At 36.0% G+C, this 23,998-nt stretch overlaps 2 protein-coding genes across 2 annotated transcripts; both read right to left on the bottom strand.

The window, feature by feature from the left end:
- On the bottom strand, positions 2,371–8,559 carry LOC105168729 (betaine aldehyde dehydrogenase 1, chloroplastic). Its single transcript, XM_011088873.2, has 15 exons — positions 8,281–8,559; positions 7,744–7,886; positions 7,422–7,502; positions 7,195–7,343; positions 6,225–6,317; positions 5,791–5,914; positions 5,637–5,702; positions 5,481–5,547; positions 5,200–5,276; positions 4,078–4,191; positions 3,715–3,792; positions 3,481–3,632; positions 3,325–3,385; positions 3,114–3,220; positions 2,371–2,918 (listed from the first exon to the last, which is right to left on the bottom strand). Exons 1-15 carry the CDS (start codon positions 8,390–8,392, stop codon positions 2,828–2,830), a joined length of 1,515 nt encoding a protein of 504 aa, XP_011087175.1. The 5' UTR covers positions 8,393–8,559; the 3' UTR covers positions 2,371–2,827.
- On the bottom strand, positions 12,350–22,783 carry LOC105168728 (alpha-N-acetylglucosaminidase). Its single transcript, XM_011088872.2, has 19 exons — positions 21,533–22,783; positions 20,694–20,770; positions 20,121–20,332; positions 19,913–20,034; positions 19,164–19,249; positions 18,860–18,954; positions 18,331–18,412; positions 17,202–17,308; positions 17,014–17,044; positions 16,612–16,729; positions 16,250–16,297; positions 15,937–16,046; positions 15,589–15,691; positions 15,118–15,216; positions 14,498–14,608; positions 14,067–14,314; positions 13,486–13,723; positions 13,318–13,396; positions 12,350–12,769 (listed from the first exon to the last, which is right to left on the bottom strand). Exons 1-19 carry the CDS (start codon positions 22,142–22,144, stop codon positions 12,513–12,515), a joined length of 2,835 nt encoding a protein of 944 aa, XP_011087174.1. The 5' UTR covers positions 22,145–22,783; the 3' UTR covers positions 12,350–12,512.

Raw genomic sequence — 23,998 nt, 5'->3', positions numbered from 1 at the left:
TTGGGTAAATGTAAGTTTTATTAATAAAACAAGATCGTACAGTACAACAGTGCTCAACTGGTGGTTTCTCCCACAACATGCCAAGGGATACGCCATAATCTATATAACGCACATGAACTAATAGAACGAGATAAATTAACACTAATAATCCTCTGTCTAATATCTTCCACAATAATGGTGGCTATTATATTCAATGGTCGCTCCGCATGCTCAAAGCGTCTCAAATTTCATTCCCTCCAAATGTGGTAAATGCAAGTAGCCAGGAGTGCACGAGAAGCCAAGTTAATCATATGTTTTCCTCTCCATTTCCTTGCAGCCCACTCCCGTGACCACTCTCTATTAGGCCATTCAAACCGAACAATCCGCGAATCGCTGTTAAGTAGCTTCTGGCATAACGACATCGAAAGAGTAGATGAGTATGTGTCTCCATTGCGCCCTCATCACATAATATACAGGTGCCTAAATATGATAGCCATGGTTTATCAGCTGTAGATAATTTCCCCAAAATCGCAAGCCATAAGATGAAATTATGCCTGGGGATTTTCAAAGAACCCGAGAGTAGTGAAGACCAACCTACATTGGGTCCCGGTGGGTCCAATAGCCTGTAAAGAGATGCAACTGTAGGTCATACAGTCACAAATCGCCAAATAATGTGATTTGTCTCGCCATGAATTATTGGCAATGCATGCAAAATCTCCAAGCACTCAATGTCCATAACAAGAGGCCAATGTCATTGCCCCTCTATAATAACACTGTTGAGCTTGTCTGTCGTCCGAAGCCCAAGCATACGTGGACCCTATGGTAATCTCTCAATAAAGGGACCAAGGTGATGCCATGAATCATGCCACAGATAAAATGAATTCCCATCACCTATTATTATTATTATTATTATTGTATGTATAAAAAAACGATCTAACTACCCCACCCCCTACCACCCACTACCCTTCCCCCACTCCACTCGGGGTGCAAATTTTCAAATCGTCGAATCTCTATAAATGCTTTACCAAAATGAGTGAGGCTGCTCTTGTTAAAATTGTTTGAAGAGACAAGTCTGATGGTGGTGGTCTACGACCGAGATTCATCCGGATGGCGATGAATTGAGCAAACAGGTTTCATGATCATGGCTTGAGCCCATTCTCTTCGGTTTACTAAAACTCAAACTAAAAGTATGAAAATATTTTTCTTGAAGAGAGAATTCGAATAGTCCCATTGACGGTCGGAAACTCATCGGGACAGCATCGGAAACTTAGATAGAAGTTTCCAACGAAAAAAGGGGCGAAAGATTCATTTTAGCCTTAATTTTTATTAACTTAATTATTAATTAGCTAGTTATATTTTTTTAATTAACTTAATTATTAGATATTTAATTATAATTTTGTTTGATATTTAATATAATAATGTTTAAAAATAAAACAATTTGTACTTTTAGAAGAGATAGAATGCAAAAAAAAAAAATAAAAAGTCAATTTGATCATAGAAATTTTAGATATAGTATAGGGGCATTTTAGTCGATCAAAGTGAAAAAAATATCAAAATACGCAAAAAAGAAATAACCCAGTGGCACTTCAAGCACACGTACCCCACCTTTCGTTAGTTTTTTGTAATTTCTAAAACACATAGAGGGCTTTTAGCTCTTTTACCAATTTTATTACTACTAAACTACTTAGTAGTTTATATTTATAACAATAAATTAAAATATCATACTATATTTTGATATATTTATAACATAAAATGCAGTATACAGTATGTTTTATTACTTATAAATTTATGTCAAAATTTGGTGGTTTTCATGAATTAGTCTAAAGATAATAATAATAGTAATCAATGATGATTGAACAATTTAAATTATTTTTATTATTATTTTATTATATATATAGTGATATCATCGCTATTCTGTACTTTGATTTAAAAAATTTATCTCTTAATTATTATTTTTTTGTATATAATGAGATCAACATCTTTTAAAAAATAACTTATGTTTATTTTTTTAATTAATATTAATAACTATACAAAATTATTTGCAAGTATTATAATAATTTAATATATATAATATATATATATTCTATACTTTTACTAATTATACAATTACTAAACTAATTAGTTAGATTTATAACAATAAATTAAAATATTATACCATACTATTAATATTTTTATAATTAAAATAATAATATGTTATATTATTTATTTATAATAATATAATTTTATTAAAAAAAACTAACATTCCTTCTTCCTCTTTCTTTCTCACAATTCACCAACCTCCTTTAACCTTTCTCCCCCGAATCATCAGCCGGTTAAACTTTTTCCTTCTCCCCCAATTTTCAAAGCCCTAACCAACAACTATTAGTAGATGACAATAGCACCCAACAACTATTAGTAGATCAAGTACGCCACGCCGAGTAACTTTAAAAGTACCGGCCAGCAGTCCTGACAATTAGACCAAACCTCATAACAAGTGAATGCATGTAGCTCCTAAACCAAAGTGTAATGCACATGAAAGTCATCTAACTAAAGCCCAACAAGACGTTAGTTTCACATCTACTTATCCTTCTTCCATCTACATACAGATGGAGCCTCGTCACAGTTCAAATCAACGGCACAGAGCAACTTCAGAAACTTTAAGAAATTCAACCACATCATCACATACATGAAAAGAGAATAAAGGGGTTTTCATTCAGAATGTTCTTTTAGATGTTCTGCTGTCTGATTGGTGTTCCCAGGAACTGTGACAGACCAAAAACATGTCGTCCAGGATTGGAATATTCCTGCCATTTCAGAAACTTCTGAAGCAAAGTTCGTGCGTGTGCTGGAACTGGGATTGGGAAACTTTTCATAGCTTGGAGGGAGACTTGTACCAACCCCATGGGTCACTGGAAATATACTCTGTTACCTGCTTCACATTCAAGTAGTTGTCGAGTCCCCTGAGAAAAGAGAACAAAAGTTAATACGAGCAAGATTAATGCTTATTCTGATGTCTTTCTCTTTTGATTCTTTTAGTTGTAAACCAAGGGACTTAGTTGCAGGTGAGGGACTTAGTTGCAGGTGAGGGACTTAGTTGCAGATAACCAACATCGTATTATAAATTGATGGTATGAAATGATAAAGATTGTTCTTACCATTCTCCAAGTTCACGGCCGAAACCACTACGTTTTTTGCCTCCCCATGGAGCTTGGGAGAAGCATGGCTGTGAGCAATTGACCCAGACGATGCCCGCTTGGAAAGCCTGCAAGAATAACAGATACAGAAATTCAAGGATATTCATCCCAATATCGTTCTGGGATCACCCTTATTTGTCGAGATTCCAGTTTAAGTGGACAAGATTCTCACCCTAGTCAGCCGTTCACATCTTTCCAGATCTTGTGATAATACAGCAGCAGCCAGACCATAACTGAAGACAATTGTCCCCAAAATAAAAAAAATGGGCCGTAAGTAAAGGCTAAAAGTATAGTAATTGTCATAATGCAGGAGTGAAAGTGAACTCACTGGGTGTCATTTGCGAGTTCAATGGCTTCTTCTTCAGTTGCAAAGGTTTTAACACAAAGAACTGGTCCAAAGACTTCCTCTCTCCAGATTTGCATGGAGGTCGTGACATCTGTTATTATAGTTGGTTGAATATAGAAGCCTTTCTTTAAATGCTGCAAGTTAATAACAAGTTCAAATTAAATATCTGTACGAACTGATCCAAAAGCAGCCAAAGACCTGGGGAAACATTTTTACCTGAGGTCGAGCGCCCCCATGTAAGATTGTGGCACCTTCCTCCTTAGCTGTTGAGATGAACTTCATCACTTTCTCATACTGTAACATTTACCACATTCGCAAAACTTTGGTTAGTAAATCAGTTTGTCTTTTCTATAAAACAGAAGTAAACTTAGTAGACTCATAGCTTTTATCCAAGATTCAAGAAAGAAACTCAAGTTCGGCTTCCTGTTTAAAGAGTTCTATAGGATTCACATTTATAATCACAATTAAGATGCTCTTATCAGATTCAATATCACATTACCCAGAAACGAATTAAGTCATTATTAGTTGTATTTCTTGTTGAGTTCTCTATGGCACTGGCAAAAAGACAAGCTTTCTTACCTGCCCAGCACTCACAACAGGGCCAAGCCTGCAACCTTCCTCCAAGGGGTCTGATATTTTGATGTTCTCACACCATTTCACAAGCTTGTCCAAGAATGCTGCTGCAATGCTTTCCTGAAATATTTTCCACATCGTTGAAAATTCATGGATCTGCTCAACCAACTAAACGAAAATTTAACAGATATTCTTCAAAATATCAGCTTAACAAATGGGATCAAAATACTGTATATAATTCTCCATCTTTTGAAGCAATAAAGCTCAGCTAAAACAAATACCAGCAAACAAGGGAACAAAGGCAACTTTAATGGGTGCTAAGGAGCTGGTGTTCCATTGACATATAATATGTCAGAAGCTACTGCATATATTGCAATGAAGACTTCCAATAATTACAAAATTCAGCTGGTGTTTCATTGACATATAATATGTCAGAAGCTACTGCATATATTGCAATGAAGACTTCCAATAATTACAAAATTCAGCTGGTGTTTCATTGACATATAATATGTCAGAAGCCTACTGCATATAATGCAATGAAGACTTCGTTCCATTGACATATGTCAGAAGCTACTGCATATATTGCAATGAAGACTTCCAATAATTACAAAATTCAGCTGGTGTTTCATTGACATATAATATGTCAGAAGCCTACTGCATATAATGCAATGAAGACTTCCGATAATTAAAAATTCGGCTGACTGAAACAATTAAGTTGGTGCCGGTATTTGACCATAGCACAAACTAATCAATCCATCCAATCAATTCTACCTCTGAAATTACTTTTCAATGAACCCTCAAGTCTAATTAGTACTAAGATTATCAAGAAACAAGGCACCATCGACAAGAAGAAGGAGTTTTGTATTTATATTCCGACAGGAACAATAGAGGGAGTTCTGTATTTATATTCCGACAGGAAGAATAGGTGCATATGACATGACAACCCTCAAGAGAACCTCACTAGAACTTTCAGTGTGGAGTCCATTGGTTATATGACTATCATAACCAATAATAATCCAGATAACCACTAGTGCTGATTTAACTTTTATGTTTGTTACTTGTTACTATTACACTTAATCTAGTTAACGTTCCAAAAAACTGAAAGAATCGACAGTTCTTCATACTTACATGCACTAAGAGTCGAGAAGTAGCACTGCATATCTGACCATTTGTCCAAAAGCAACCGAATAGAGTCCACTCAGCAGCTGATTAAATAGTAAAACATTAAAGGTAGATGGTGAACATAACTTCTTTGAAAGTCAGTTCTCATCAGTAATCCCACTGACAAAATTTGGCTAAACCAAACAAAACCCAACCAGCACGCCCAGAAGGAAAAAGAAACCCCATAGTTGTTTGTCAAATATTTCTCTCCATAAAAATGCTAATACTCTAGTCCGCGAAGTTCAAACCTTTATCGAGATCAACATCCCCAAACACAACAATTGGACTTTTTCCACCAAGCTCAAGCGTAACAGGCTGCAATTCAAGAACAAAAAATGTTAAAAAAATGAACAGAAGTGAACACTCGCATAGTCAACATAGAAATAAGTAACTGCGACACATACTTTTACAAGTTGCGCAGCAGCAGTCATAATTTTGACTCCTGTAGCACTACTACCAGTAAATGCTATCTGTTCATCAAATATGAAATCATTGTTATCGCGTTATCAGCATTCAAACCTATACTGCAAAGAAGCATGATATGCCATAAAACCTGACCTTGTCAACATGAGGATGAGAAGCCAAAGGAGCACCAGCTTCAGGCCCCAAACCAGTCAAAACATTGAGAACACCAGGTGGAAGTCCCACCTCCTTACACACGTCAGCCAACTCCAAGCAAGTGCTGCAGTCAGAATAGTTGGAGTATCTTCAGGAAATACTACAAACTAATAGTTGCATTTGGTGGAAAGCAACCTTGCTTCTTTCTGGAGCAAGGCGTTAGATCCCTTTTAAGGGTGTACTTTTGGAGAACCTCCGAAGAGATTTGCAAGCAATCTTCATGTAACTTATTCTAGTCTCTTTGAGGACCTGTAATCTTGTAATATCCCTTTTTCTTGGTCAAATTGATTATCAATATCCAAAGAAAAAGAGTAGGGAATAAATGGAAAACATCAACAATGGCACAAAGATGATAAATATTGATGAAGACTTACACAGATGCTAATTCAGATGGTTTAAGTATTGCACTACATCCAGCAGCCAGAGCAGGGGCAACTTTCCATGTCGCCATCAACAGAGGGTAATTCCTGTTAAATGAGTAAGTAGTTCCAGAACTATCAGTAATGCTGCTCCATACTGATATAGGAAAGGTTCAGCAAAGATCATCACTCAACACCATCAAGGCAACTAAAAAACATAATTCAAAAAAAAAAAAAAGGCATGACGAAATTACATAGGCTGCACACAAGACCCATGATCCACTTTTAGTGCAAAACAAAAAATCTCTTCCAGGTAAAATCTCATATGCATCAGAACAAAAATGAAATGATGGACGGCCTAGTTGGCAGACTGAGATGAGGAGAGCTGGTTGGAAACCTGATGCTATCTATCATTTCCAAGTAGCACGAGAGAGTACTCCAGCATACTTTACATCCTGAAAACTACATTGTACAGTATACTTCCACATGATATATCATCTTCCAAGTCATATAAAAGCGCTAGTACTAACAATTTCGACCAAGTTCAGTGTACAATATCTTGGTTCATCGCCAGGACCAGATTGGCTACACTTCAGTAAGAATACCAAGCAACAATGAGGTTTTGAATAGCTTGTATCTGAAGCAGAAGCAGAGGAGCTGGGTGGACAGAATTCTAATTACTTTCTTATGTATTGATGGGGAACAATGGAGAGAACTTAAACAAGAAAAATACAGTTTCTTTTGTCCTGTATGAATTAAGCCTTCCTGGACCTAACTAAGCAACAAAAAAGTTTTTATGGATTGGTCCAGTGCAAACAAGAGTGACCAAGAGATAGCAATGACTCACAGAAATTTATGATTGTATGCAAGTAATTTCACAGCTCATTTTTCCAAGGGAGAAAGATGTAATAGAGAAACAACATTCCTTATCTCCTTAATTTTTTAGAATGAAACAAGTAAAATTCAACTGACGAAGAGCACTCACCATGGTGTAATCAGACCAACAACCCCAATAGGTTCTTTTAAAACATGGCACTTAAATGATTCCATTGGTAAAGAAACAGGAGTCTTTTGCTTTGAGTCCAATCTTTCAGCAACATCAGCAAAATATTCAAAACATCCAGCAACATCATCCTGGACGAGACAAGAAAAATAAGTAAATAATGTGATAAACAAAACCAGAAAATGTCCCCACAAGAAGTAGAAACATACTAGATCCCAAGCTGCTTCTTCCAATGGTTTCCCACAATCAATTGCTTCAAGTTTTGCTAGTTCCGGTTTCCTTTCAGTAATCTGCATGCAACTAGACAGGGTAAGCATCTGGACATCTAGAGCAATGCTATTTGACCAAATTACCCATCATACTAGTGAATACAGACATTTCATGGATTAAAACAAAAGCATCTACGTCTGCATCTGAACTAAATGCCAAAAGAAACGCAAACAACTGATAATCGCAATACAGATTCAAGTCAAATAGAGTCTGAAGCAGCACAACTAACAAAAATCTCATATCACATAATAACTCATGAACCTTTGCAGCAATTGCTCGCAAATATTTGGCACGATGGGCTCCAGTCGCCGAAGCCCAATCTTTACCCCCGTTTCGTAAAAGTGCTTTCCGAGCAGCTTCAACAGCAATATTCGCATCTTCAGCAGTAGCTGCCGGTATATCCCCTGAAACAAGAAAAATTCAATAAGAGAAAGCACGTCAAGCACCAGAAAATAAGCTGGAGTCCACACTAATTGTATAAGTTAATTTCTCATGCTTTCTAGTGTTACTAAAATTCAGAAACAAATAAGCAAATGAACTATTTTCCTTTGTTTACTCCAAAAGCCCAGATCACAGTGAACACTTAAAGTGCACGATTTCACTTCACGAAGTAAAAACAACTGAAGTATAATTTCAAGAAATATATCGACTCTTAATATCAAAACCCAGCAAACAAAGAATCTAAACTTGAAGATGATGACAGGAAACCCAAATGAAAATTGAAACTTAAACAAAAAACAAAAACAAAACCCTACTACTACTGTTTATGCAAAATCGATAGCAAGTGAAGGGATGAACCGATGGTTTCTTCCGTGGCGGGATTGATTATCGGTAACCGTTTTCGGTTGACGGGCTCTCGCCATTCACCGTCGATGAACAGCTGGCGACTCGGTATTGGGATTGCCATCATTAACCCACTCAATGTGTACTGCGTGTGTATCTATTCAACTTTTTTCTTCCGATTTGCTTATTTATAGCGATAATTGAGTATGGGTTGTCCGCTACACTACAGTACAATAATCCGTTCAGATCTGGTCACGATGTACTGAAAAATACACCAAGTAGAATATATTATTACATTTGAATACCAATTATAGTACCTTGCGGCTTGCGCTTTGAAATTTGATTCAATCGACTAGATTAATTAGGGATACTTTTGGTACTGAAAGTTAGGATAAAATTGCATTTTCATCCCCTTTAAAATATTGTATTTTAAATAAAAACTCCAAAAATTGATGAAAAACACTTGGCTTTGTTGCAAATATATGATTACTTTCCGGAACATTTTCCTCCATGATCAACCTTTTGGGTAAGATTTGTAATAAATCAATCCCTAAAATTACTTTTGTTTGAGGACTTTAGCATATAAATTTATTCTTGTAGTTAGATTTCATTTTTTGTAATTCATATGTAAAAGGATTGATTGAGAGAAATTATAATTAGGCCAACACGTATTAGTTCACTTGTGCTGTATTTCGATCTTCAAAGATCATGCATTTTTTATGGACTAAAAGATTTGAAATGGGGAATGAGTTCGAAATCTGCATAGAAAATGGAGTTGTCGGACTTGACCTAATATAAGCATTCCGACAATTAAGTTACTATAATAAATAAGTCAGAACCAAACGACAAATACTGAAAGATAAGATAAGTTAGGTATCTTGCTTTTTATAAATCCCGAGTATTTACACCCATGACCCATTATACAGACAACACCCACCCTACAAAAGATTCACCCACGTGCGACCATTTAGCCTTTTCTGATGACTTGTGTCCTTATGAATTGCAATGGGTCTAAAGTCCTAGTTAGGCCTTGGGCTCATTGCTCCAGACCCAATTGGCTTTTCTTGTTTTAGATCTACATTAAGTTAGTAAGATCGAACTACTTTCAATTGAATGATTGTGAGTTTGATCATCTTTACTGATGTAAGAGTTTGATGATGAATAATTTGTAAATATCTTTATAAAAAATATACAATTTTAGTATATGCTCGATTTATTCGTAGATCAATTATAAATACCGCTATAGGTAAAATATAATCTTGGTTGTAAGTTCTTTAACCAATATGAAGACTAGATCAGTAGGTAATCTTTAAAGAGCATTTTAAGCGACATATCATTTTAAAAGTACCCCAAGTATTAGTTGAGGTTTCAAGTCCCTTTGTCAACAAAAGGATTATAGCAACATATGGCAGAATGATCGACCGACTTTCAAGTCTCCTTTCCCAACACGCTAAATAAATGTCCCACCACATAAATGGTGGAGCTTTTCCCTTTATTTGGACCTTTTTATAAATACTAATATGTGTTGCAAATTGAAATTTGTGTGTATTTAATTTAAAATATTAAAATATAATTATTATATTGTTAAACTATATATTTTAATTAAATAAATAAATAATACTAAAAAATTAGAGGTTGTTAGTAGTTATTCGGAGAAAAATGAGAGAAGAAAAAATATGGAAGTTGAGAGGGAGAAAAAATGGAGCTTTTCCCTTTAAGTCCATATACCGGAAAATGTTTCTTTTCAAAAGCTAAAAAGTATGTTAGGGGTTCTTTTCACGGCTTTTCTTTTATATTTTTGTAAATGATTTAAAATAGATTGCGAATGTTTGGATTTATTTTTAAAAATAATTTAAAATTAGTATTGTATATTTGATGTTTTTTTAGAGACAGTCATCGTTTATTGTCAAGTCATGCATCTTATATATATACATATATAATGTACATATATGTGGTTAAATATATTTTGCACCCCTAAAGTATACCACCTTCATCAATTACCCCGTAAATTAATAAATCTTCAATTACCCCTCTTTCTTTGTGATAATCCTTTAAATTAAATAAAAATAGACAAAAATATCCTTGACTGTTAATAATGTATTATATTTACTTTAATGATCTCTACAGTTGAATATATCGATCAATTTGACTTTAATTTTTATTCATTGACGATGTTAATAAATTAATATTTGATTAGTTACGTATTGATAAGATCAATGTTAGTACTTTTGAATTAAAATATATTTATAAACTTGTGTTTGTGAACTACACTAAATATAATTTTAAAGACAAAAAATATTGCAAGTGATAGTTGAGCATATTGTTTTGGCACCCAAAAATCAAGTAAGGTAATTTGGAAGTTAATGAGGTAATAGTATATTTTTTTTGGTCTTTTAATGTATGAACTCTATTTTACCCTTTGGCCTAAACTCAGGTCTAACACATTATGTCCATCAATTTAGGTGCAATACCTAGACTCAGATCCAGACTCAAACCTGTTTTGATAGTTTTGACATGTATTCTTACCTGATTTTAAATTAGACCCAGACTTGGATACATATTATTATGGAAATGATTTTTTTTTTATTTGGGTAGAGCCTACACTCTAAATACCAGCGGATAAAATTTTAATATGCAATGTTAATTTAAAATTAATGAATTTATAAACTTTTACTAATTATCAATACAACTATTTATACACTTAAATTTGAAATAATTATTTTATAATTAATTACTTTATACAAGTATAGTATTAAATTTATAAACATTGTAGTTGAATAAGCTTTTCAGATATGTTTAACCATAGAGGACATTAATGTAAATACATCATATTATTAGTAATTAAGGATACTTTTTGTCAATTTTTATTTAATTTAAAAAGTGTCCAAAGATAAGGTGTAAATGAAGGTATTTAGTTTAGGGGATAATTGATGAGAGTAATATATTTCCGTAGTGCAAAATGTATTCAATCCATATATAAGTGTTGTATGTTAAATGTTTGTTTCTTGAACGTCAAAATTATTGTTTATTGTCAAATCATCTCTTTATATATATATATATATATATATATATATTATATAAAGCCCGAAACTTATACAAATAAGATGTAAAAAAAAAAGACAAATATAAATATATTTTGACCCATGTCAAAAATGGTCCAAAAAACAAAACCAACCACAGCAGCATTTTCATACAAGAAACTATCATAACATTCTGATCCAAATGTAATTTTATTTATCTTGTCTTTTCCTTACATAAATCTTATGGTTTCGTAGATTGAACTGACCACTGAAACTGTTAATATATAATTTTAATCGCAATTAGATTAAAATCCCAAATTACTCCAAGAAACAACCTATCTACTAATATATAATTATTTATTACTAAATAAACTGATAAATTTTCCACTTTATTTTTCAAGACATTTCCAACAAAGCACAAATTTTTATATATTTTTACACACCAAATTATTAACTTTTTTCATATTAGTTTTGCTTAAAACATATGTAATTCTTACCAGTACAAGTATATAATAAATACAATATCACAAAACTTTTCTTATAATGATCGTGTACTATTAATTAGCAATTAATAAACAATAAGCTTAAAAACTAATGATTAGGGGGTGGGTAATTGGGAGGCCCGCACAAGCGAGTTCTGCAAAAGTAAGCAGCGTCAACGCTCGCGCCAGCCTATCACCCCTCCATAAATTCCTGCACCACCTTTATGATGTGGGGTGCTGCGGCCGGTTCTCACCGCCCGCTTTGTTTTCCTTACTCATTAGTTTAAGGCAATTTTTCATGTTCTCCTCATTCAATCACTTATAGTACATTTTCTTCACCCGCTATTTCTCTATTTATCGATGTGGGACAGTGGAATGATTGACATGATACGACAAACTGATGTCCGAAAGATTGTAAATTTAATTGACGAAATAGCTTTTAAACTAAGGGTGTAAATGAATCGTATCAAGTGATAATTAGTTGAAGTGGAGATTTGGTTTGAATTTTTTTTTTTTTATTGAATTTGAAATTGAGTTAGAGACCGAAGAATGAAGCTTGGTCTTGATCGAGCTGAACTCATCTAATTGGAAAAGATGTTCGAGTTGGATTTATTACATTTAATGGAATAGAAGGCGGACAAACTTTTGATAATTCATCTTAGTCAATATCGAGTATCAAGTAGCATGAGTTAATGTTGGCACTAATTTCAAGTTGTGACGATGTCTATCAGTCCAATCGATTAAATTAGAATTCGTGTGAGTCGGGCTCTTCCAAGTATTTCTTGTACAGCCTCCGGGACACATTGAGGGCATCGCCTGTGCTTTTGGTTGGGAAGACATTGCTGCGATTCTGCCAGTCATTTGTTAGTTTGATCCATTCCTTCCTCCACTGTCTCAACCGAAAACCATCACCACTCTCCAAGCTTTGTATGAGAAACTTGAAGTAAATAGCAGCACGAGGGCCGTAGTAGTCTCGTAGAAGGCCACTCCAGTACTTGTTCCCTGTAATAAAACAACAAAATGACTGATGAAAATCATATTTCTGTATTTTCCTAGAGTACTCTATCGCGCTAAAAGCTATCAGATCAAACGAGATTAGTTTTCGTTAGCATATTTTCCGGTATATGGACTTAAAGGGTGTTCGACTACGCTCAATTAAAAAGATTTTGAGCTAGCTCATACATTTTATAAGATGTTTTTCGAATTTATCAGATATTCAATCTTATTTTGGATAAAATCATATCATGAAGCCTATAAGATGTTAATACTAACTATTTTGTTGTTAATGCGATGGAATTGATAGAGTTTGTTAAAATCTTGAAAATAAGTTATGAGCTTTTTACTTTTTCTTCTATAGAATATAAGCCCATAGCATCTGTTATAAGCTTATTTTCTATAAAATTACTGAATACTTTATAACATCTTATACGATATGGTGAAGAGATTATAAGCTTACCCAAACACCCTTTTAAATGGCTCAATGTGATGGTCAAATCCTCGGTTTACTACTTAAATTGTGATGGAGTACTATTAGTTTAGGTTCGAAATACCATAGTCACGAAGCAGACTCGCTTCCTCCTCCGTGTTGTCAAACCACATGGTGATTTGGGTTCTTGCATTCCACTCGAACTGCACGTTTTTTCACAAATTTGTTCAAATAATGTGTCGGAGTTAAAGAACTAACAATAGTGATGGACATCAGTCTGGAGGGTCCTAACCTGTTTCTTCTGTTCGTCGTTTTGGGCTAGTTGCTTCGCACTTTTTAGCCAAGGGCCGAGTAGAAATCCATCATGGCATGCCAAAAGTGTGTCCAGATCTTCTACGAGACTGAGAAATTTCTGGCTGCGGTGGATGACTGCATGCAGATCACCTAGCTGATAGGCTTCTACAACCTTTAACAAAAGCTGATTTGCATACTTTGCCAATGCTTGTCTTGTTAGATCAATGAGGTCGTACCTAAAATAACCAAATAGTCAGGTTTCAGGGGCTAAAAATATTAGAACAAAGATTCTCTCTATCGGAATAGAAGCAAAACGTGTTGAAAAGCAAGATGGAAAATCGAAATACAAGACCGTACAGAGATAAATTGCTAATATTTTGAAGATTGATAAGTTTCTTCTATTAGACTACATTAGTAGTAAAACAAAATGAACCCAATTGAACTGGGGAATCTACAAAACTACAAAAAGGCCTGTGGGTTAGACTCCATACTCCAACGCTAATCTTAAGGAAGTATTCTATGAAAAGGGGAGAAAAGCTAATTCAATGGCTCCGAGGAACTTAAACAAAATATTCTAACCTGAAAGTGTTACTTTCTGAGAGTTGATTGCCACTTGTGAGAAAAAGTTGCAGGGCACGTATTACTTCTGAAGTCGAATACCATAGATGAGGATGAGTATAGGAATTGCTTGATTGTTGATAAATAGCTCTCCTTAGACTTCGGTTATTAGAGTGGCGATGCTTTCTCGGTAATGACAGCAGAGATGAAGTAAAAATTGAATTAGGATCAACATCCGGGAATGCCACAATAACGTCTCTGTTTTTGTCCTGTTTGAAAGACAAAAGCCAAAAATGTTCCCTTTCATTTTAAGGGGTACCACCAAATAGACAAAAAATCCAATAAATGTACTATTGCATGAATTGTAACAACAGCTTATCAGGACTTCTGGTCCTCCAAATACCAGTCGGATCAGTACAGAAAATATAAAGAGTGGCAAGTTGTTTACTTACATTTAATCCATCTGTGCAATTGTATACCGTATGATATAATATGTTCCAGGCATCTTGTATTGATGGGACAAATAGCCCATATCGTCTTTGTGCATACATATCAATCCATGTCTGGAAGGAAAAAGGAGGAGTTATGATGAAGTTTGTGCTATTGATTAGCCAAAAGTTTGGACAATTATGGCCAATAATATAATGCAAGAATGCCTTCTTATCTCAATAGAACAGACTGAAAAAAAAAAACTTAATCTTAAGACTTGCTAACACGTGCAATGTAAGGAACATAGATGTGGTAATATAATCGTCCATCACGGTCTGTCAACTGTACAAAGACATCTAATGTCGGCCAGTCATGGTGAACCTGGCAGCGGACCCCAATATTTCTGTTCTCTCTTTCTTCTTTTTTGGTGTAAACTTGCATGCAACTTCAAATTTAATTCCAACCGGAATACCTTCTTTTTTCTTGTTTTATATAAACTTGTATCCAACTTAATGTAAAATGAGCGTTGCAAGTCATAGCTCCCAATTTTTGCTGAAGCTCCACTAGCTTTCACAATTTACTTTAAGTAAAAACATGTATTTGTTTAACATGCACAACAATGAGGATGATGCTCTAAGATTACCTTGACATCAACTCTGTCCTGCCGAAATGCCATTTCAGACATAAGATCATAAATGATAGGATTCTGCTCGATGCCTTCCATTGACATCCCAACACCAACCTGACGGATATGAAATGGTTTAAGATGATGAACACACATGAAAATGTATATACGACATTCTAAATGGGGAAAAACATGTACTGCATGTCAGTTCAAAGAAGACAGTACTTCTAGTAAGTAAGAAAATCAGTTCCTTTTTAAGAAAAAATCAAAATGATATGCAAAGCTCGACCAATAAAAGCAGTTGTGATTTTACTGTAATTTGCCAAATATTTCAGTAAAATTACACAAGCAAGCATAATTCTCATTTATGGTTTGATTAGCTTAAATATCAGTCGTCCTGATTCCTGAAGCCAACTAATGTATAAGCATTTTGACTAGAGAAGTCATAGTTGAAAGAGCACAAACATGAGTTTGGTTTAATAGACTTGCCATAGTTGAGTTTGGACTAAGACGAGCATCTATGGGTCCAGATCCGACTGAATCGACAATACCATACATTTCAATGTTCCCAGCAAAGTTGTGCAGCATACACCTGAAAGGAAAACCTTTTTGTTAACGATTACAAGTTTTGATGGCAATTAGATCTAGCTCATCTTTTTTTCCTAGCAGTCCATTAATGAAATTTGGGAACTTTAATCCTGCTTCTCGACAAACAATAGGCCAGGAAAAGATGATGATACGACATATCATGCTTCCTCTTATCCTCTGAGCAAAAAAGGTCATAATACTAATGATGGACAGAATGCTTGAAGTATCCATGATAAAGATAGGAAGTACCAGACATAAGGTACGCCATAAAACTGCTCTGAAGTAGCCCAAACTGGTTTAACTTCTGCATATAGATCAAGCACGACCAACTTTCCAACAGGAACGGAATGCAAGAGTGCCTGCTAGTGCAAGAATCATGAGAAAATGCACAATGGCATAGCACAGAGATCTGTGCATGAATATTTGTCTATTTCACATCCTCACCAAGTACTGAATAATGTTGAAGGTGCTATCTCCTATTGGTATAATTTTAACAGTGTCCATGCCAGACATTCTGAATACAATTACATAAAAAGAAGAGTAGCACCGAACTAGATTTTACCTTCATCTGTGGAGGCTTCCAAAATGGATCATCAGTAAATAGCCATCCCTTGAAAACATATAAAAAATCATTAGAATGTGGATGATTTCTCGTAATACTAACCAACCCAAACACACACACACGTGCACACAAGAGTGGCTCAATCAAAGAAAAATATCACAAGGCTAGAGCAAAACTGTGTCAAATACACCAAGGATGGAACACATAAGCTGACATTACACATGAATTAACAGCACTTCACATCAAAGAGCCCTTAATTGGATATCTACACTGAGATAAAAAAATTGAAATCTTAATCATTATCATTTTTGTGTGGCTATATTCAGTTGGACCAAGAGTTAAGCAGGCTTGTATATATTCACCTGCATCAGCCAAACCGCTCTATCATCACCACTTTCCATGCCCCTAAAAATTGCAGCAGCTAATGAAGAGATATATTCTGGATCATCTGATGGAGGTGTGTTCTCATCAAAGGTATCACTGCATTAAATATTGACATCAAGTGTTTTCTCAAATATGTGAAATTTCAATAAACACATTAAGATGATAAGATGACATGCCGACTTAGAGGAAGTACAGGCGTAACTTGATGTCAGTTAGAATTGAGTGGTTATAAAAGATATATGGTTCATTCGTGACAGGAGATGTTGCAGGTAAATCAGAAAATTATGCCGTGGGCTGACTTGTTGCTGAGAAACAGATAGTTCGGGCAAGTACCTGCAGATTTAAGCCTAAATTCAAGCAGAATTGAAGAAACAGCTCACCAATTATAAATGTGGCTACTCCTTCCATATTCTGGACACAAAACGAAAAACCAAAGTTTCAGGAAGCAGACAAAACCTTTTCATCACAAGTAAATTTATGGACTCTACTCTCAAGCAAGTTCCTTCTAAAATTAAATACAGAAGCAATTCATATAAACATTGGTAGTCAGGATTACTAACTTTCATACCTTTCAACTGTTGCATAATAAAAGCCCTTCCTATTTCAATGAACAAGGGATCTGTTGCATCAAGAAGGTAGGTACAGCACCATCTCGGGTCACTCTTAACAGTAAACCTAAAGAATGTCCAGAAAAGGAATATATGACATAATTTCTGAATTTCTTTTTCAGTAATAGGCTTCAAAAAGACCATTTTATACTATTCTATTTTGTAAATCCTTAAGATCATTGTTAAATCCTTTAGCAAATCATCACTTTGCAATAGAAGTCTGCAAAATTTGTTAGCAGACAAAGTGCAATTTCCCAGCTAGATCTGGATACTTTACATGTTTGGAATAAAAGACTTCGCTGGATCTCCTATTGGCACTACAATTTTTAAAACAAAAGAACAGGTTAAAAAACAAAGAAAAAGTTCTTAATACATCTTGAATATGTTCCAAAATAGCAAAGAACAACTAGTGGAAGGTCAACCTCCAGAAATGAATGTTGTCCTTAATAATTTATTTTATAAGTGTTTGAAGAAGCAAATATCATTAGCTAGTACTAGTGAAATAGAGAAATGCTTATTTCAGAACAAGAATATCTTTCTATGCTGGTGAAATAGCAGGGTTTTTCACGTCTTTCATTACATCTATGCATTTGTTGTGTATATGTTTGGAGGATGTGGATGTCAAACATCCTCAGTAACTTGCTCCTGAAATAGCATGGTTTTTCCAAGTTCATTACGTCTATGTGTTTGTTGTGGATATGTGATCTGGATGTCAACCATCCTCTGGAACATTACTTCCAAACATCAGAATGTTTCTGACATTTCACGATACAAAGGACCATGCATAATAAAACAGTGGAATAAGAAAAATCTAATCTAGTTCCTAGTGAGGAGCCATTCAGTTTTCCTTCTTATGGTGCTACGAGTCACAGAATACGTACATTGAGAACATTAAATATGCATCCTAGTTAGAGTTCTGACCTTTTTTAACTTCCATGAGAAAGAAAAAGGAGAGCCAGAAATGCAACAAATATGGACAATCAACGAATGACATTGCATCTACCAAGAGATATATGTTTTTTCTGATTTCTACCATTGAAGCATCGAGCATCCGAAAAAATACACTAAACATCTTATATCAGGACTTACCAGTTTCCAAGGCGTGTTATTTTTGCTGATGGATATACACTTTTAAGGACTGCTGGAACGTTACCAGAGAAGGCTGGAAGGACTGTAATAAAACAAAAAGAAGGTACAGTGGGTAAAAGCTTATGGTATTAATTGGAAGAAGCAGAAGAAAAGTTTTTCAAGCATAATGTCAACTGTGGTCAAATTTATTTGCATTTTTCAGAAATTTTCTCTCAAATAACATTTGTTTTATTTATCTACTGTGTTGATCCAAATTAGGAATTAGAATGTATTGATTCGATCTAGGAAGTTCACTCAGAGGCCTTTGATATTCTGAATAAAAAAAGAAAACTTGCTAAAACAGGCCAGTCTTTGTCTAGTATAGGAATTTTTATGTAAACATTTTAGATTGTTTCATCCAGCTTGCGACATCCCTATGACAAATATGTCATATACTGGTAAAAACTTCTTTGAACATCATAAGTACTCAGTAAATATGTGCATTCATTCAACAAATTACACTTTGCATGCATTCACAAAACTGCGGTACCTGGATTCATTCCGAATTCATACATCCTGGCAAGAATTTTCTTCTGCAGTATCAGTTGTTGATCTAACCAACTTTGTGGTAATGGGCCACCCCATCTGTAAATGAAAGGAGATACGACTAAAGAAACTAAGTTGGCAAAAGTGGAAAAGAAAGTCTTATGACTGTGATTCAAGTGATAGAATTTGTAGAGTTAAAAACAGATGCTTTGATTACACATGCCTAATAGAAGATAAGGATTAAATAGGTTTGGCCACAGTACACTACTAACAAGTTTTAGACTCTAGTTTAAGGCCTATAAGCTTACCCGTGTAGATTTCCCATTCGTGACCATGCAAGAAATGCTGGACCTCCAAAGAAATCATCCAAATCTGGAGCACTGATATTGAAATTCTGGTGAAGGATGGTTTACGAAAGTTATTTGCTAAATTCAAGAGAGAAGCAATACGGAGAAGAGCTATGTCAAAATAGTTTACAAAATAATTGTATCCTAATGATGGTGAGCGAAAAAAAATAAGTATGAGTTTCGGAATCTAGTCCTGGATTCTTCATTAAAGCACTTGTATGTCATTGGTAATTCACTGGTGTGATTGGTTCTTAGGAGCTACAGTAGCACAAAGCTGAAGCTAACAACACCCTGGAGGCTGTCAGTTCTGACATGGTTGTTTTCCTTTTTCTCAAATTATTTGATGAAAGTTTACAATAGATTAATTTAATATGATGCATCAAACAATGAGGAAAAAGATAAAGTATTTGAACATGAAAAGCGAACAATATAATGGGAATTCAAGCAAAGGATTCACTAGAAGTAGGAGAATATAGTATGTGTGTATGCGTGCGTGTGCCTGTATTATTGTCAATTGCAAAAGGGTGGAGCTGAACTTATAAACTTTTGCACTTCATACATATCCGAATACTGACCTTCCTAGTTCTTCTCCCTTTTGCTGATCTTTGTACTTCTAGTTCTTTTTCTTTTAACTTATACTATTGCAGAAGAATAAAAGCCAGGATATATAACCGAAAAGAACAGCATATGAAAGGTTAATGAAAATAAACCTGGAAGACTTTCTGCCAGATGGCTTCTTGACCTGTAAATGCCAAAGGCAAATTGATCCCCTGGAGAGCCATCCAGTCAATTTCCTCCTCCCATCTTTCCCAATCCCACCATGCAAATGTATCTTTAAAAAGAGAATAACCCCATATGAACGATGACAACCTGAAAAAGCATATGCAACAATACAAAGTAGTCGAAACTGTAGCTCACAGCTTGATGAAACAGCGTTCTGATAGTAGCTCCAAGGGGTAGGCCTCTTCATTGTTATCCCAGCATCTTGAATGCGATTCAGAGATCCCGATTTTGGGACTGAAGAAAATTGTGCTCCACCTGTTTTGCTCCAAGATATATGTGCTCCGCACCAATACTTCAGGTACCAATGTAGACCAAACAAAAGCTCCACTCCCGTAGTTCCACTTATTCTGTTGAAAACATGATTTGAGAAATTTTCCATAGCAGAAAGCTTATGAAATATTTGAAACAAATATGATACATGGCATATTAAACCATTGAAGCTAAAATCCAAATATATAATGTCATATATTCTGATGGTAAAACAGACTGTTTCACCATTTAACTTAAATATCACTATGCATAAATAATGTTTAACCAAGCAAGAAAAGGTGATGTTCCCAATCCACTAGTATCTTCACATGCATCAGAGAAATAGGCCTTGCAGATTGGATAAAAATGAATGGATGAGTTTTGCTTTTTTTCCTTTCAAAATTATCCTACTGCCCTTCAAGTATTTAGGTTAGTTTACATCAGCAGGAGGATACGTACAAAATTTCAGCAGAACCATCATGATTGACTGCAGGATGATTGTTCAATTTAAAACAAGGTTCACCACCACATAAATCCTGCAAAAAGAAAACGAGAAGGGGGAAACACAATCATCCCAAGGTTAAGAGAACTTCCTTAATTTGAATAAACACTTCAAAAAGAACTACAAGGAAAGTCTTCTACTTCAGTTTGGTCTGTACTTGCTCAAAAACTGATGCAATAAAGATGATCGGCAGAAAAAAGAAAAACCTACCAAAAAGCTCTAGAGATGTTAGTTTCACATCCATAAGTTCTCTTCATAGGCTTTAGGCCATAACACACTCAAATATCATTCTTTTCTTAATACTCTACTGCAGAAAATAATCTTCCCACACATTTACTTCTCATGTCCTCTCTCTACTTTAGTTCCAAATTTGAGAATTGAAGAAATTTCTTGCTTTAGGCGCAACAAACTTGCATACCACATTCACATTTTTGCCAATAAACTACATCACGTGGCTTGCTCTTGTAAACGTCAATAACTAACCTAATAAGTATTTTCAGAATTCAAGAATTGCCTTAGAAGGTAATAGAATTCAAATTGATCTTTCAAGGGAAAAGGGGCCAAAAAAACAGGCATCTTTTGAGATGATTATTAGCAACTTAGCATCAAATAAAGTGAGGAAAAATGGGGTTCATTCAGCTAACCTCAAAATCTCAGTTAAATATCAACATTCTAATAGTGTCCAACCAGCAAAAATACAGAAAATTTTGAAGCAGTAATTGCGAGTGCTAAAAAGCATTGCTAGAAAAAAAAAAAAGGCAACCGATTGTAAGCAGAGGGAGGAGAACTTCCGTGCCTTAGAGATAATGCTGAACTGGAAGCTGGAAGAATGGGAAGGGATGAGGCGGTTGAGGGCGGCATAAGCGGCGGAGATTTGTATAGACGGCGGCGCTCTCTCCCGGTCTTGAATCTCCAGGAGCCGCGAAATGTACTCCACCCCAAGAGTGGAGGAATCCGCCACTGGCACCCAATTAATCCCGAACAAGAACAGCAAAACCCAGAACTGCATCACCACCGTAATCGAAGAAAAGCATAAAGAAGAAGCAAAGCCGGCCATTGGTGGAGTATGAAAGCAACCAGAACCAGTAGATGGCGAGTCAAAGGGGTTTGTATATATGTAGTGGTTGTGTAAACGGAGAAAATGGGCATATTTTTTGTGTGTGTAGTGTGTGTGAGTGTGGAGGTAGGATCGAATGAAGACAGATTTGCCGGCCAGAGAGAGAAAGAGAAAGCTACTGTCGTTAGTGAATCCGACTCCGAGCAACAACCACCTACGGAGCAGGGTGGCGGGTGAGTCGTCGCACACGTCATCCCTAAAAGCAGATTCAGCCCCACAGTCATCGCAGTATGCTGAGTCATCACAGATTGCTGAGTCAGCAATTGCTGACTCATTACCCACGTCACCCATGTTGTTGAGTCATAATACACATCACCCAGATCGATAAGTCATCGGATACGCCACCCTAGATTGATGAGTCATCGGACACGTCATATCTCTTGCTGAGTTACCTGACATGTCATCACTATTACTGAGTCATCTGACAAGTAATCCTACTTGCTGAGTCATCACATACAACACCCGTCATGCTGGGTCATCGCACACATCATACAACTTGCTGAGTCATCGCAGACGTCATCCTAAATGCTAAGTCACCAGACACGTCATCCCCTATGCTGAGTCATCGCACACGTCATCCCAAATGCTGAGTCACCAGGCACCTCATCCATCATGCTGAGTACTTGCTGAGTCATCCAACACGTCATCGGTCGTTGCTGAGTCATCACACACGTAATTCGTCAGGTTGAGTCATCTGACACGGCATCCGACTAGCTGAGTCATAGAACACGTCATCAGAATTGCTGAGTCATCTGACACTTGATTAGAGTTGTTGAGTCATCGGACACGCATCGGTCATGCTGAGTTATCACACACATCATCCGTCGGGCTGAGTCATCCATATTGCTGAGTCGTCTTACACGTCATCCGTCATGCTGATTCATTCGACACGTCGCCCGTCTTGCTGAGTCATTCGACACGTCATCCGTAATGCTGAGTCATCCCACACGTTGTCCGTATTGCTGAGTCGTCGCCACGTCATCCGACATACTGAGTCATCGTACACGTCATGCTTATTGCTGAGTCATCGTACACGTCATGCTTATTGCTGAGTCATTGGACACGTCATCCCTAATGCTGAGTCATCACACAAGTCATCCGTCATGCTGAGTCATCGTACACGTCATGATTATTGCTGAGGCATCTGACACGTCATGTGAATCGCTGAGTCATCTGACGCGTCATGCGTATCGCTGAGTCATCAGACACGTCATCCATTACGCTGAGTCAGTGCACACGTCATACGACTTGCCGCGTCATCGATGGTTTCTTCTTACACGTCATCTGGATTGCTGAGTCAACGCGTACCTCATCGAAATTTGCTGAGTCGTTAACCTCATCCACATGTGATCGGTCCTGTTAGTTTAAATATTGCAGTAATGATTTGGAATTTTGTTGAGTTTAAAGTTGTTTTGCTTGTTGGTTGCTATTCGATGCTTTGGGGGCAGTCTCCTTGTCGGCATCAAGAAGAGCTTAACTATTGCTGCTCTTTTGAACCCAATGCTATTATTGGAGCAAAGAAGGTTGCAGCATTTTCCAGTGTGTTTTATTTATGTAATTGTATTAGGGTAATGATTTTGTATTAACATTATCCATTTTCTGGATCAACCTCTCTAAAAATCATGATTTGGTGTAGCAGGTATATGTTGAGATCATGATGTCAAGGAATATATTTTTATATGTTCTAATCAGCTACTGCATTTCTTTTTCAATTTTATCGACCACAAACCTGAGAAGTTTTGTTGAATGATGCCCCCTTATTGTTCTGGCTTTGTCATTTCCTTATTTGTGCGTCTTTTTTTTTATGTGTGTGTGTGGTGTGTGGGGTGTGTGGGTGTGTGTGTGTGTGTGGTGTGTGTGTGTGTGCGTGCGTGTGGGGTGGGTGTGTGTGTGTGTGTGTGTGTGTGTGTGTGTGTGTGTGTGTGTGTGTGTGTGTGTGTGTTCCATATCAATTACAGATTTAAATCGGAAGAAAAAGAATCCATTAGTATTCGCTGTGACCTCTCGTAGTGCCGGCCAAACCGAAAAGGCAAACTCCTTCAAATGATGATAGTATGGTCGTTTCCCCAAAAAGTAACCCACTGCCGTAGTTTCCCATCTTTTGGCTCCATCTCGCACAGTATCTAATGAAGGACGAACTACAAC

This window comes from Sesamum indicum, linkage group LG8, assembly GCF_000512975.1.
Source record: "Sesamum indicum cultivar Zhongzhi No. 13 linkage group LG8, S_indicum_v1.0, whole genome shotgun sequence".
NCBI classification, from domain to species: Eukaryota; Viridiplantae; Streptophyta; class Magnoliopsida; order Lamiales; family Pedaliaceae; genus Sesamum; species Sesamum indicum.
This window is presented reverse-complemented; position numbering and strand designations above follow the sequence as displayed.